Genomic DNA, 14,262 nt, shown 5'->3' with positions numbered 1-14,262 from the left:
AGTTTGGTGTTATTTGTTTTTTTAAATTCACAAACACACAGTATCCTCTCTAGGGCTAGCAAAGACTGGCTGGCATCAAGATAACCTGCATCTGTGTCCTTCTCCAACATCTGCTAGAGAACTCCGAGACAGCCAGGGTCTCAGAAGCAGAGGCACAACTCCACAGTAAGACTGCTGCCAGCACCCACCCAGGTTCAAATGTACCCTCCCCTGAGCTGCAGTCACAACTTTGATAACAGCACAGTTAACCTCAAATAAAGTTCAAAATACAACTATCTCTATGGCACTTCAAACTAATAGTCATACAAAAGAAGTGGCAAGTCTACCACAGCTGCGTATTTCTGTTTAGCCTTTTTGTGAATTGGTCCACAGAAGTTCAAAGCTTTATCTGTCTAGAATCACAGATAAAACTTTGGGGGATGTTCTTAAAATATTTGTATAATTTCTGATGCTTAACTAAGCTGCTATACTCTATCCTTTGATTCTGCCTGAAGAAAATGACCTTGCAAGCCCAACATGAGGCAGAGACTTTTAAGCAGACCAAATGTTCTGCTTTTCTCTCCACAAAATATCTCACTAACAAAAACAACCAGTCCACACCCACAAAAAGCTTAACTAGGAAATTCTGTATTTTGCTTAGCCTATTTACACAGCTTTGATAGGCGTTGCTTGCATGGTTCCTACTTGCAGTGAGACGAACTGCAGGTTGTCCTTTCACACTGTAAAAAAAAAAAAACCCAGATTTTTGCAAAAGTACAGTTGTCCTTTCACACTGTAAAAAAAACCCCACTTTTTGCAAAAGTACAGTATTTCCAAAGAACAGTGGTAAGATCACTATGCTGAATAAGAGCTTCCTCAGACTCCCATTAAAGAGGTCCATAAGCAGGTGTAAATGATCTTTCTTATCTATGAAATGAGGAAACTAAGTGACAGAGCCTGAGTTTAGGCACCATTTGAACAGCAGGCTGAGCATGATTGATAGCAAACAGATCTAACTTTAATGCTTTTGGAAACGGAATGTATCTGTGCAACTTACAGCGTGGACAGCTCAACAGGGTCATCTAAAAATTTCATCTGCTAAGACATTCTGTAAACTGTTTGATGCAGCTATGTCACAGATGGCATTGCATGTACTCCACAACCAGATTTTGTAGTGTCAAGTGCCTTTTAGTCAAGTACAGTATGGAGATTTTATTGCTTTGTGTTAGTTCATCCCTCTGTAGATGACTTAGGCTGGCATTTACTTGTGGGATCAGTTTTCTGATGACTAACTTGATGAAATGTTAGCTGCTCGGTGTTGCTAGAAGGGTGTTCTGTACTCTACTTCCATGGAGCAAAGGGAGAGAAATTTCCCAAAATATTTGAATTTTAAACTCTAATTAACAGAGCAACATTACTTTCTCCCACACCCATAACTTTTTCACCAGGCAGATACTACCTGACAACTGTTGCTGTATTGTCCAGAATTTCATATTTTCAATTCAACTTGGACTGCACAACAGTGTGGCTTCTCCTCCTACTCTCTTTTCTGCTGCTCTTTACTTCCAAATTAAGGCAAAAATACACATGCTTTGTTTAACCAAACCTATTTAAAGCTATTTGTTTTCAAGCTGTCACCTAGACAATTAATTTAGCTGGCCTAAGAATGTGAATTTATGACTTTGGTAATCAAGCTTAAGAAGTAACAGGAGTGGGGAGGAAAGTTCTCATCTCTTTTCCTGGGCATGCTCAACCAACTGGAGACAAGAGCATTCCTGATATTAACCATTCCACTCTTGCTAAGCACTTAACAGATTTTTGTCGTAAATGAATTTTCCAATATGACTACACAACATGTACTCTCTACTTTTGAGAAAACGGCCTTAGGGTGTATCACAAAACCTAACACAAACATAAGACAATATATTTAAATAAATAAAAGAGGGAACATTACTAAATCCTATAGCATGTTGTTAGCATTTTTAAACTTTGTAAGAAGAAGACCTGCTCACAACCAGAATCATTCTTTTAAATTTGACATGGCTCATTATTTGGCATCTCACTTGCAGTTTCTAAGCCTCTATCTACAAGATACAAACTAAATTATTAAACAACTTATTCTAAAAGGACAACTAAAAATTCTTAGTTGACTACCAGCATGGACCTTAAATCTTAATACAGACCTGAAGAAATACCTAAACCGGAACTTTATATTCAGTTTTGAAAGCATTACAAGTGCAAATGGCTTAAAAAAACAGGGAATAAATGGTGCTTTCAGCCACTGTGTCTTCAGGTTGGAATTTGTTAGAACCAAAGAAAAAGCTTCCTATTGCCTTTACACCTCCATTAATCTATCTTGAGAACCAACCTCAGCATTCAGCATCCCAAACTTTTTTCAGCAAAACACTGTTAGAATCTTCTGAACAACAAACATTATCATCTGCCTTATTTTTAGAGTCTTCTCCCACTCCTCTCTATGTTCATCACACACAGTGTCAGCCATAGTTCCCACAACAAATTACTGCACTGTAAGAGGAAATCATCACAAGCGTAGTTTCTTTCCATATCATTACTCAGCTGAGTCACATAATAAAGACAGACATTTCCAATTGTTCTGGTAAGAGTACATTCTGAAAGAATGTGGACTAGGGCATGGCACATCTCCACAATAATTTAAATTATACTTATTATCTTTTAGACCAAATTTTTTTGGGGAGAAAATGACATTATTTTTTAGCTTCTTGGGGACAAGGAAGGGATTATTGGTACAGCAAAATAGCAACTTAGAGAACAGGCAGTTCAACTCGGTCAGCAAATAAAACAAGACTTTCTTTTCAAGTAATTCAAGAAAGCCTAATGTTAGAATTGAAAGCTCTCTATATATTCTTACTTTTTCAGGATCAAATTCTAGGTTTTAACAAAACATTTACCATTTATCAAATTGGATAAACCCTTTATTTTCTGTTAGGACTGCAAGTTCCTGTCTTAGGAAAAAAAACCAATAAAAAACCAGAAATTGTGTTGAATTTTTGATATTCTATAATCGTGTGCTTCAAAGAAAAACTTCTGCAAAGAGAGCACAACAAAATTTTGTTCCCTGTCCCTAAATCTTAAAGGAGGATGAAGAGATAATCAGTCCTTGAATAGATTAGAGAAGGGAGACTATATTCTCTATATTTTGCCTGAAAATTTACAATCCCTGTAGAAACGAAGAAATAAAACCTGGCTTCATTATCAGCTTTGGAGACAATCAGCACAGTAAAAACTAGCACCATCTTTAACCTCAAGGAAGAATACTGCTTCAATGAAACAGAAAGGATACTACACAGCATCTGTTTCATATAAATGCTTGGGTGATGAAAAGAACCTTAAGCAGTATAACTTCTGCTGTGTTTTAAATGCTGGCTGTTAATATGTTACTGTATGAAGACATATGAAGATTCCTGTTACCTAAACCTAAAAAGACAAAGCAACAGAACATTAAAACTATATAGAATGTCATTCTGTGAATAACATGTAACAACAGGCAGTGGTTGTTAAAGAAAGATGCCTTCCTTCAAGTTTCCAGGATCAAATGTCTGGACAAGACCTCCACACTACAGTAAAGAGAAATTATATAACAATAGCATCACAACTGAAGGCAAAACAACAGGAATAAGACAAAAAATCCCCAGCAATCAGGCAAAACATAGTTTCTCTTCAACATCAGAAGGAGAAATTCCAGAACAAAATTTAACAGTGATGTCCTAGGGTGACAAATGAAATATGTTTTGGTTTATTTTCATATAGGAGCAAGAGAGAAACCATGCCTACTCCAGAAAGCTCAGGTTTTACCCTCATCAAACAGGAACACATTTCTCAGCTAAAAGGTTAAATGCTGACTAGAGAATCACAGAATGATTTAAGCTGGAAAAGACCTCTAAGATCTTCGAGTACAACCTTTGACCTATCACCACCTTGTAAACTAGATCACGGCACTAAGAGCCACGTCCAGTTGTTTCTTGAACACCTCCAGGGATGGTGATTCCCTCAGCGGTCATTCCAATGTTTAACAACTGTTTTCATTAAGAAATTCTTCCTGATGTCCAGTCTGCACCTCTGCTGGTGCAGCTCGAGGCCATGTCCTCTCATCCTGTCTCTGGTTGACAGGAAGAAGAGAGCGACCTCTACCTGGCCACAATCTCCTTTCAGGCAGTTGGAGAGAGTGACAAAGTCACCTCTGACCTTCCTTTTCTCCAGCTTAAATAATCCCTCAGCTGAGGAGTTTCCTCAGTCACTCCTTACAGGACTTGTGCCCCAGACCCTTCTCTTGCCCCTTCTCTGGACTCTCTCCAGCCCCTCAGTGCCTTTCCTGCAGTGAGGGCCCAGAGCTGGACCCAGCACTGGAGGTGTGGCCTCAGCAGGGCCCAGCACAGGGGGACAATCCCTGCCCTGGCCCTGCTGGCCACAGCATTGCTGATCCAGGCCAGGATGCCATTGGCCTTCTTGGCCACCTGGCCACAGCCTGGCTCATGTTCAGCTGCTCTCACCAGCACCCCCAGGTCCTTTCCAGCCACTCTGTCCCAGCCTGTGGCACTGCCTGGGGCTGTTGTGACCCAAGGGCAGGACCTGGAACTTGGCCTTGTTGAACCTCACACCATTGGCCTCAGCCCATGATCCAGCCTGTCCTGATCCCTCTGCAGAGACTTCCTGCCCTCCAGCAGATCAACACTCCCACCCAACTGGGTGTCATCTGCAAACCAAGAATGCACTTGATCCCCTTTTCCAGACCATCAATAAACAAAACTGGGACCCATAATGAGTCCTGGGGAACGCTACTAGTGACCACCGACTTTTGGAACAAAACTTTTGGAAGCTTGCTTTTGCTCTCTTACCAGACAATGAAAAGGTAAGGGAACTAGCATTTTTCTACAATATTTCATATAAGAAATCAAATTAGATAAGTTTTACATACAGACATGCAAACACCTATAGGTCAAAGGAAAAAGGAAGTAAAAAGTGCAGTAAAAAATTCTGAAAATCCCTCTGTCTTTGAGAAGAGATAAATTGATGAAAACGACAAATCAAGTATTCTGGATTACTCCTCATCATGAGCCAAAACTCTCCACTAAGATAAGATTTCTCAAAACACACATACCCATATGATCAGAAAATATTAAGAGACATTAACAAGGATCTGCTATCTGCTATTGAATCACAGATTCAGTTCTTGATTAAAAAATTGTATTTATCTACATGAATTAAATATTTCATATAGGTTAGGTAGCAGAACATATAAACTAGACTGCAAATGATTCATCCTATTTTTTTTAAAAATCCAAGAAGTGACATTATAACTAAGTGCACATAATGCACATAATACACTCAAGCAGTATCTACACTATCCCTGAGTGGTCCCTTTATGAAAGAAAACTTACTGTTTTGGTTTTTTTTTTTTTTGCAGAATGCATGCTCAAACAGGAACATGTATGTTTAAATCCATGGACTAGTGGCAGTAAAGAGGAAATTCTATGCCTTTCACATGTGCTTATCACAAAGCTTTCTTGGAACAAGTTCAGGTAAGACAACTACTATGCAACTAGATCTCCTGAAACTTTCCTCAAGAACCAAGTCAAGTTCTACCCCAGATAATTTAGGAGAGGTTACAAACTCACTGAAAAATCTAATAAATATACTCAATATTAAGTCTACAATGTTTACATAAATAATAAATAAGATATACAGAAATCTAGAATATGAAGAAGATCTAAGTGGGTTTCAAATTAGAAGAATATTAGACTCCATGAGAACTCTCCACAGGAGACTGTTTTCTTGCTTCTAACAAACAACCTCACTTGAGACTCAGAGTGAGAATTGGGAGCCAAATAGGTTGCCTGTATATAGAAAAGTTAAAAAAAATCCTACAACCATAAAACAACCATTGCTCCAGAATCCAATAAACCCAACAAGAGAACAGCTCTCAAAGAATATAACTCATTATAAGTTGGCTGCCTTTGCAACACTTTCAGTGGTGCAGTAAATATATTGGTTTTGACAAATGTTCACATAGTTACCTGAGCCAGTTCTCATAAGTGAAAGTTTATACATACAATAAACACAAGGAATATACACTTCCTTGAGCTGCCATGTGAGCCATACTAAAATTACAGTCCAGTTTGTATTTCTGTGTAACTCAAACACTGCAATCCAAGAAATTACATTAAGGAGATACACCACACGCCTTCCACTCCTCCTGCTTTTTACCCTTTGTTCTTTGAGGTCAGGATTTGTACAGCTATTCTCTGCTTTATCTGCTTTAAAAATCTGCTGAGATTTTTAACTACAGCTGTACTGATCTATCATTTTAAAATTTAAAATAACTAACAATTTAAAACAACTGATAGTTATGATGAGATTTAGACATGCATGTTTTATAAACAAAGGAATAAATGCCATACCTCCAAGTTCTTTTACGTTCAAAATTGCATTCTGGAATGGCACTGCTTTTATACTAAAACCTAAGGAGAGAAATACAGAACATTAGTAAGCTATTTGTTAAAGGGGCCATTTGGAATCAATTGCACATATTCAGAAAAAAACACTTTTTCCATCAAGAACCAGGATTTTGCCTTAGAAATTCCATTTCAATAGGTTTAAAAAGTAAGTTAAAAGGCAGTGGGAAGGGGGTAAGAGGTGGAGGAGTGCCATAGAGTGGAACAAGAATAAATCAGTATAAGCAATGTAATTTTCAATTACAAGTACCTGGCACACAAAATTTAGCACAAAACTTCCATCCAGACCTTCTACCAGAATATACTTCTATAAAATCATCTTTTACTGCATCTACAGCTAAAGTGGACAATCCAGACTACCACTAATACGAGGTGATCATTCTCGAAATTTTAGGAGACCTTGAAAACAATGTGCAATTCAAATCATTGTATTCTTCCATTTAAACTCCATAGGTTTTGGTTGCAACAGGATTATTAATTCTTTCTATGAATGTTATTAAATGAAAGATCCTTCTACAGACCTTAGTTGGATGTATTACAATGGTCATAAGCATACTGGAAATATCTAAGAGTCCTCTATTAGCCTGATTTTTGCTTAAAACTGAAATAAAAATAAAAAAATCCAACCAAACAAAAAAAAAAAAATTACCAAAATGTGACCTTTACCCTTAAATGAAAATTCAGACAGACAAAAGAAAGGGAATGTGAAAGGCTCCCAGCCATACCAATGTATTAAAGACTAAATTTTGCATGTTCAGTGCATACATATATATAAGCATACATAATACTTTATAAAGGAAAAATTATGTGTGCTCTTTCAGCAAAAAATATCCAGACAGACATTAAATTTATTTCCATCTAGCACAAGTAGTTTCGACGTGATTACATACCTGTGAACTGAGTAAAGAGGTTTTGAGAAAATGTGCTTCACTTCACGTTTATTAGTTATTATTTAAGAGAAACAAGATGTTTTTCCTCCCTGGTAGATGTTACAGTACTCCTACTATGATCAGTGCTAGATACAATAGAGGAAAGTACAAGAAAATCTGAAGGGAATAACTATGAAATATTTTGGGGATTGTTATCTTTAGAGAAATCCTAAATTCGTTCTAAAAAAAGGGAAAAAATGGAATGGACCTGAGTGGCATTGATGAAAAACCAAAAATATACATTATAGCTTGAAACCTGAGTGGAGAAGTGGTCACATTGTATTCTTGGATTCTCCACAATATTGTCTGATATGCCACATTTAAGATTTATTATAAGCTGAGTACCCTAGATGTGCATCACTTTGGTTTGCCTGCCTAGTATTCTCCCGAGCTGGTTTTCATTCCTCAAGTTACCTAATCATATAATGGTATTTTATTGCATCTGTCTAAAAAAACAAAATCAATTTAATTTTTAATTAGCGGTATTTTCATTACTTTCTCTGATTGTTCTATACTTCTATTTATATTGCTGCTACTATTTATTTCAGTGTCTAAAATATTTAAGTATAATCTGTTTTAATCCCAGAGATAAAGCTCAAGAGAGGGATAAAAAAAAAATTTAAAAGGTTCATTACTCTACAGTTTCTTTCTAACCTTTTTGAGTTAGTCACCCTCTCACAGCTAACTGTCAGATCTCTCTAACTATTACAGAGGCCACAGGTTAACTATTCACAGGTTAATAAAAACACGATTTTCTTGTACCTGTTTTACATTTTAATTACATTTCTATAAAATAATCTTATGTTCTTGTAAATTAAGAAAACATACACTGAAAAGCAGTTAGGGTTGCTAAGGCACAATCATGAAATTCAAGCCCATGAACCACAGTTACAGCACAAAGCCATGTTACTGTAAACACAAGGTACTTGCACAACACTTAGTATCAGTTCCATCAGCAAACCAACCTTAATAATTGCTGCAGCCACTGAACCTGATTTCTTCAACCTCCATGACCTAATCTGCCCTCTTTCTGAACTTTCCAGCCAGGTATTCCCTCTTCTTAATTCACGTGTCTTTTTCTGGTTTTTCTGGTGCTGTTTTGTTCTTTGTTTGCTTTTTGTTTGTTGTTTTGGGGTTTTTTCAATCAAAACATATTTTTCAGTATTAGGCATTCTGGTTCACCATTATCAAGATGCCTATTCAAATTTTTTGGACTTAAGATACGTCTTATCTGTGGTTGTACTGTCTGTTTTTATGTATCTCCTCAGTACCACTGAAACTTTCTGTAAATTAATTCTTTGATCACAATCTGCCCTTACTACATAAACAAGCCTGTTGCTCATCTAAAAAGCTGGGATTATCACCAAAAATTCATATTTCCTTTTTTTTTTTTGCGGCTGCTAGCATATACCACAAGGCAGCATGGACCAAGTACGTACAGAAACAAATCCCAATTAAAGTCTCACAGCATCACTGTCCTATTCTATTTTACAGCATATTCTCTTCCTTTTTCTCCAACACATAGTGAAACTTTAAAAATCAAAAGTAAAATGAGAAGAAACAAACATTTTAATGTGTGTCTACAGCTCAGTATAACTGTATGTTACAGTTTTGCCTCATTAGACCACACAGTTTTGACGTTTAACATATTCCAAATTGTATGTACTCATGGATATTCCCCAATATATGAACAAATACTGAAAGAAAGTAGTGGTAGCTGCAAAGTGATCCGTTAGGTACTTTTAACAGCAAGATAAGTAGGCTGAAGGTCTCTACAGCCTTTGCTATGTGTTTCAGCAGTCATCTTTGGGCAATATTCCAGCACACCATGGAACAAAGGGAGCATCCTACCTGTGGTAGACACGATATTCTCTGTGCTTTCACTGCAGAGCTGAGATAGAAGACTTGTCTTGCCAGAACCAGAGAGGCCTATGCAAACCAAGTCATACTCAGGTCGTGGTGGTGGCGGTCCCTTGCAGCAAAGTGCTCTAAAACACTGCCAGGATAGGGCAAAACAAAAACAAAAGGAAGAGGTTAGTTTTCTTTTATGGCAAATTTTTCTTTCTTTAACCTTCTAAGAAGGAAGTTTATAAACTTGAAGGCATTGGAGAGAAGCAAGTATTATTCCAACTTCTTATTTTGACTAAGTCAACAATTAATAGACAAAGATCACCTCTACTAAAATCTAGAAAAACTTTATAACAAAACAAGTATACATGTTAACTTTTCACCTAAACATCAAAAAGCTGTGTGTCCATTCCCCAAGTAGCACAAACTGCTCACACCACGAGACAGGCCCATGCCCTATACAGCTCTGCAGTGATTATGCATGAGTTTCCTTCCTGTGCTAATTTCATGCAATACCTGGTGTGAATATCAGAGCCAGTCCTGAGCAGCTACTGACCAGGCTCTACCTGTTGTCACAGAAAAGAATCAGAGACCTTTGCTCCACTAATATCCTTTCTAAGCTTGCTTTGTCACGCATTTCAGCTCAGAACAACAGCTTGTAAATAAATAAATAAATAAACAAATAAATCTTTCAGACATAGATCTAGTAAAAACCAGACAGATATCTCACTTTCCCTGGAGAAGTACAAATTAATCACAATGTAAACAAACAAAATCTCTCTACACAAAGCCTACTTCAGATTTCTGCTCACTTCTCTTAACTTGGCCAAAGTAGTATAATCAGTTCTTTGATTATATGCAATTTAGAAACTTTTAATGTAAAAATCTAAAAGCATACAATTCCAGGAAAGATAGGAAATTTATATTTTATGTATGGAGCATAATTACCCACTGATTTCCAAGGTAGACTTCCGCCTCTCCAATATACACAGACATAAATAACTTTTTCCCCAGTATCTGCCACCTTTATATCAAAGGAAGACATCTGCTCTAATAGGGAAGGGAAAACACATCTGTGCAATCAGCCCTTTCTCACACATTCTGTTTTTACATAGCCCCAGCTCTTTATTTCTATATTAACCAAAAGTCTGCACTGCACCGATTGTGGGAAAAGAAATCCAGTCTTTACAACCTTAACCTAGTTTGTCTTGACAACTGCCCAGGTTTTCTCACTGAGGGCTACTGGAGGAGCAGAGAAACTGAACTGATGTCAGTAAGGCTCTAATGCAAACAGTGGGGTCTGACCCTGTGAGCAAGTCGTCCAGTGAGAATGTGATTATAAAAGGACGGCTCACTCAACACAGAACTTTAATTGGATTCTTTCAGTATAGATGGTAAGCTATTACACATGCTGCCAAAACAGCTTACATTGCTTTGAAGAAGCAAAAGATAAATTCAGTGAAAGCTACAAAACTACTTCAGCATCTTTTAAAAGAGTGAAAAGCAACACTTTAGAAGAAGTAAGAATATGTACAATAATATTTAAGCTGAATAAAAGCAGCAGATTTTAAAAATAATAGCTTTGCCTCGATGATGATTTGATTCAAAAATTATTTTCTTTAAGGTTTGCCCTTGTATATGTCCATACCTCAAAGGAATAAACTTGTCTACTAGCTTTATTTACTGCTGTTCTATTAATTTACTAGTTTATACTCATCTCACCGGTTCTACAAAGCCACAGCAAACATTCTACCGTGGTACTTAAGTGAGAAAGGCCAACTGAGTTCATTGAAAAAGATAAACTCCTTTAAACAGAGCTTCCACTTAATGGATATCAAGCTGAAGGGCCGCATGAAATCCTTCAGAGCTTGCCAGAGCTCCTGAGGCTGTGTGTCAGACCCTCTATAGCCGGTCTTTAAAAGGATTCCATTTGTCCCTGTCATCATGGCATCTTTGCAACAACCTCTTGATGTGACATTGAAAAACATAAAGGAATAGACGAGCTCATGGAATTCTGTGCTTCTCTGTCCAGCCACTGTGCTGGTTCTTATGCAACCAAATGTGACACTCGAGCCCTGACAGTAACTAATAACACATAGTTCCGTGAAAGATAATTTCTGCTCTTTGTAAAACATACAGAGGCTCTGTGGTGACAAGCAGATTTGTGAAATTCAGGATCTCTCTACTGCAAACTCCCTAAGTCCAACTTAGACTGGAGAATCTTTATATGCTGTGGATGAAACACATGATCAAAAATCTCCAAAGTAGCATACATAGACTCATCACCCCTCACTTATCCTTCACTATTAAGCACAGTTAGGCATGAAAATTTCAGACAGACCCCTAGAAGACAGGAACATGGCTTCCCCCAGACCACTCTTGTATTTTATTTGGCATGATTCCCTTATCTTTGCTATGTTCATGACTTTGTCTTTCTGCTAGGGTAATTTCCTTCAGTAACTTGGTTTAGTTGTAATGAAAACATTTTTTTAAATATTCTAGCTTCAAAAAGCTGCTGAAACTTAAGCTATTGTGTATAGCACTTAGCAAAAGCTGAGATGAGAAATTCTAGAGTACATTGTAGAGGATGCTTGTAAAAACAGATTTAGACTTTATAAAGTTGTTTTGCAACTCTCCTTACTCAGGCACAATGAACATCTTTCCCATTGGAAATATCACTATACAAACAGTCTGATCACTCTCTTCCTGTTCTCTAGCAGCCTCAAGTTACCTGCTCCCTAACAAAGTTAGGGCCATTTAAGCATCCATTAAATAGAGACTAAACCTTTATTGTCACAACTGTGGCAGCTGCATCTAGTAGCTACACAGTATCTGTGGGGAGCAGAAAATTCAGAAGTCACAGACCATGCAAATAAAATTGCATCTTATATTCAGTATTTCATTATAGACAGGAAATGCATCCTGAAACATTTTATAACCATGGACTAGAGCTACATATTATTTAAGATGTCATCACATATTACAATGCACTCTGAAAACCACAAAACTGCAAGAAAAGTATACCAGTAACTAAAGAAGTAATTCCAGAATTCCAAAACACAAATACATCAAAAACATTAAGAGAGTTGCTTAACTCACAACTAGTGGTCAGTTCTTTCCCAAACCAGCATACTTTCCACTCCATTTAGCCAACCCAAAAGGCATAAAAGAAGCTCAAATTAACTTGCCAGATATAGACCTGGAAGTCTCCTCCATTGATTCCCAAACTTGATTTGCTCAATGGGCAATAAAATCATGCCTTTTAGGTATTGCAAAACAAACTCTAAACCCAAACAGTGCCTCTTAGAGAAAGTGTTGGAGCAGACAGAAAAGAAAACATTGGACTACTGCAAATACAGGGTCAAGCAGAGCTAGTCGGCACAGTCACTGAAAGGTTGTTTAGGATATGGTCATGTACTCAGACCCCACTGCTAGCAACAAAAGCTGAACATTTTTCTGAGCCTTCTCATCTTATCAGGGTAAGACCTTACTTAGTATAAAGGAAATGACATGTCAAATTGTCAGCTTTCATAATTTTTGAGAATATCACACTTAAAGCTGTAGCCATTGGATGAGGGAAATAGGCATGAAAAGAGAGGCAGGCAGGGAGAGTCAGGAATTCATTTTTTAATGAAAAAACAGATTTTTAAGTACAGAAAATAAAACAGTAAGGTACCTTTAAAAATGTACGCATTTAATCAGTTTTTGAAAAAAAAGGATGCATTAATCCAGAAAACTGGGAGTAATAGGTGCTGCAGTCTGTAGAAATCTTTGCAATATTCAGCAACACTGTTACTTTTATTTTACTAGTCAGTGTACAGGAATGCTGAATGCGCATGTATCACAATTTTTTAAGAGTTAAGGGAAGAAGCTAGCCAGTTCTACTCCTCCTCACAGATTCCCAACCCAACAGGATGATTCTGGGTTTTAGGCACATCAGTATTTATGCTGACAATCCTAGACAGTGTCCCTTTAAAGCCCTATGGAGATTTCTTCTGGGAAAAGCATATTGTGTTTATAGCAGGGATGGCCAAACACTTCTGATATATGTGCCACTCAGAGATCACAGATTGAAGATCTGGGCAACAAATGTCCCTGAATTAGTACTCTCTACACATTAAACTGCCTCCAGCTGTTGAGTCTGTCTTTGCCTACTCATTGTACTTCTCGTTTCACTCTCCTTTTTGGGGTGAAATACTCCATTATTTCTGCTTTGTTCTGGACCCATCTCCTGTCTGTTTCTTTTGTTGCCACTATTTAATAGGGACAAACAGAAGCAAGGGATTTCATGCTTAGTTGGTTAAACACACACACACTCATGGAAAAATACTTTAAGTTAGTGCAGCACTAATGCTAACAAACCAAGCATTCAGAGCTCTTGAAATACAGAATTAAGGTTGAAAGCTCAACGCTTACTCTGCTCCCTTCCCCCTCTCTTGGTTTTACTTATGGATATGGTCTCCTTTTACAATTTATTTTTCATTTAAGGTATCTTTGAACAAACAGACTTCTAGTACTTGCACACACATCTAGAGGACTAGTTAATCATCTGAAGCTGTTGATAAAACTCAAGGAGTTTATTAAAAAAGTAAAATTTGCACACAGTAGGTTTCATAGCTCTGATGTTGTCTGAGATCAAGCAAGCACAAGAAACCTCAAACCTTGAAGAGGTAATGTGAAGGGGGGGCACAATGACACAAGACAGACAGTCATAATGTTAACGATAGGAAACAACTGGGAACAACAGTGGCATAATTGAATGCAAGTAATAAAACACAAAAGGCACTAGAATGAAATTGTACATTGTGCAGGGCTTCGGGGGGGGGGAGGGGGGGTGATGGATATATAAATAAACTAAATTTTAACTGTATGAATACCTTAACTTTAAATTAGTACAATTCCATGCATTTCACAGTGTAAGCTAAATATGCAGGCTCCTCAGTTTCCATACTGCTGTACAAGTAGTTATACCTCTAAAAAAAAACCAAAAACAAACAGGATCCATCTTCATCTAT

General features: G+C 37.3%; 1 protein-coding gene across 3 annotated transcripts in view; it reads right to left on the bottom strand.

The window, feature by feature from the left end:
• ARL15 (ADP ribosylation factor like GTPase 15) overlaps window positions 1-14,262 on the bottom strand; it is a 227,054-nt gene that overhangs the window by 137,687 nt on the left and 75,105 nt on the right. For all 3 annotated transcript variants that reach the window (XM_066569551.1, XM_066569549.1, XM_066569550.1), the window contains 2 exons: window positions 9,251-9,395; window positions 6,417-6,476 (listed from right to left, as the gene is read on the bottom strand). In XM_066569551.1, the coding sequence (XP_066425648.1) occupies window positions 6,417-6,476; window positions 9,251-9,395 (205 nt within the window). The remainder of the gene's footprint in view (window positions 1-6,416; window positions 6,477-9,250; window positions 9,396-14,262) is intronic.

The sequence above is a fragment of the Molothrus aeneus genome, chromosome Z, assembly GCF_037042795.1.
Source record: "Molothrus aeneus isolate 106 chromosome Z, BPBGC_Maene_1.0, whole genome shotgun sequence".
NCBI lineage: Eukaryota > Metazoa > Chordata > Aves > Passeriformes > Icteridae > Molothrus > Molothrus aeneus.
The sequence above is the reverse complement of the archived record's forward strand: the minus strand, read 5'-3'. Positions and strand labels throughout refer to the sequence as shown.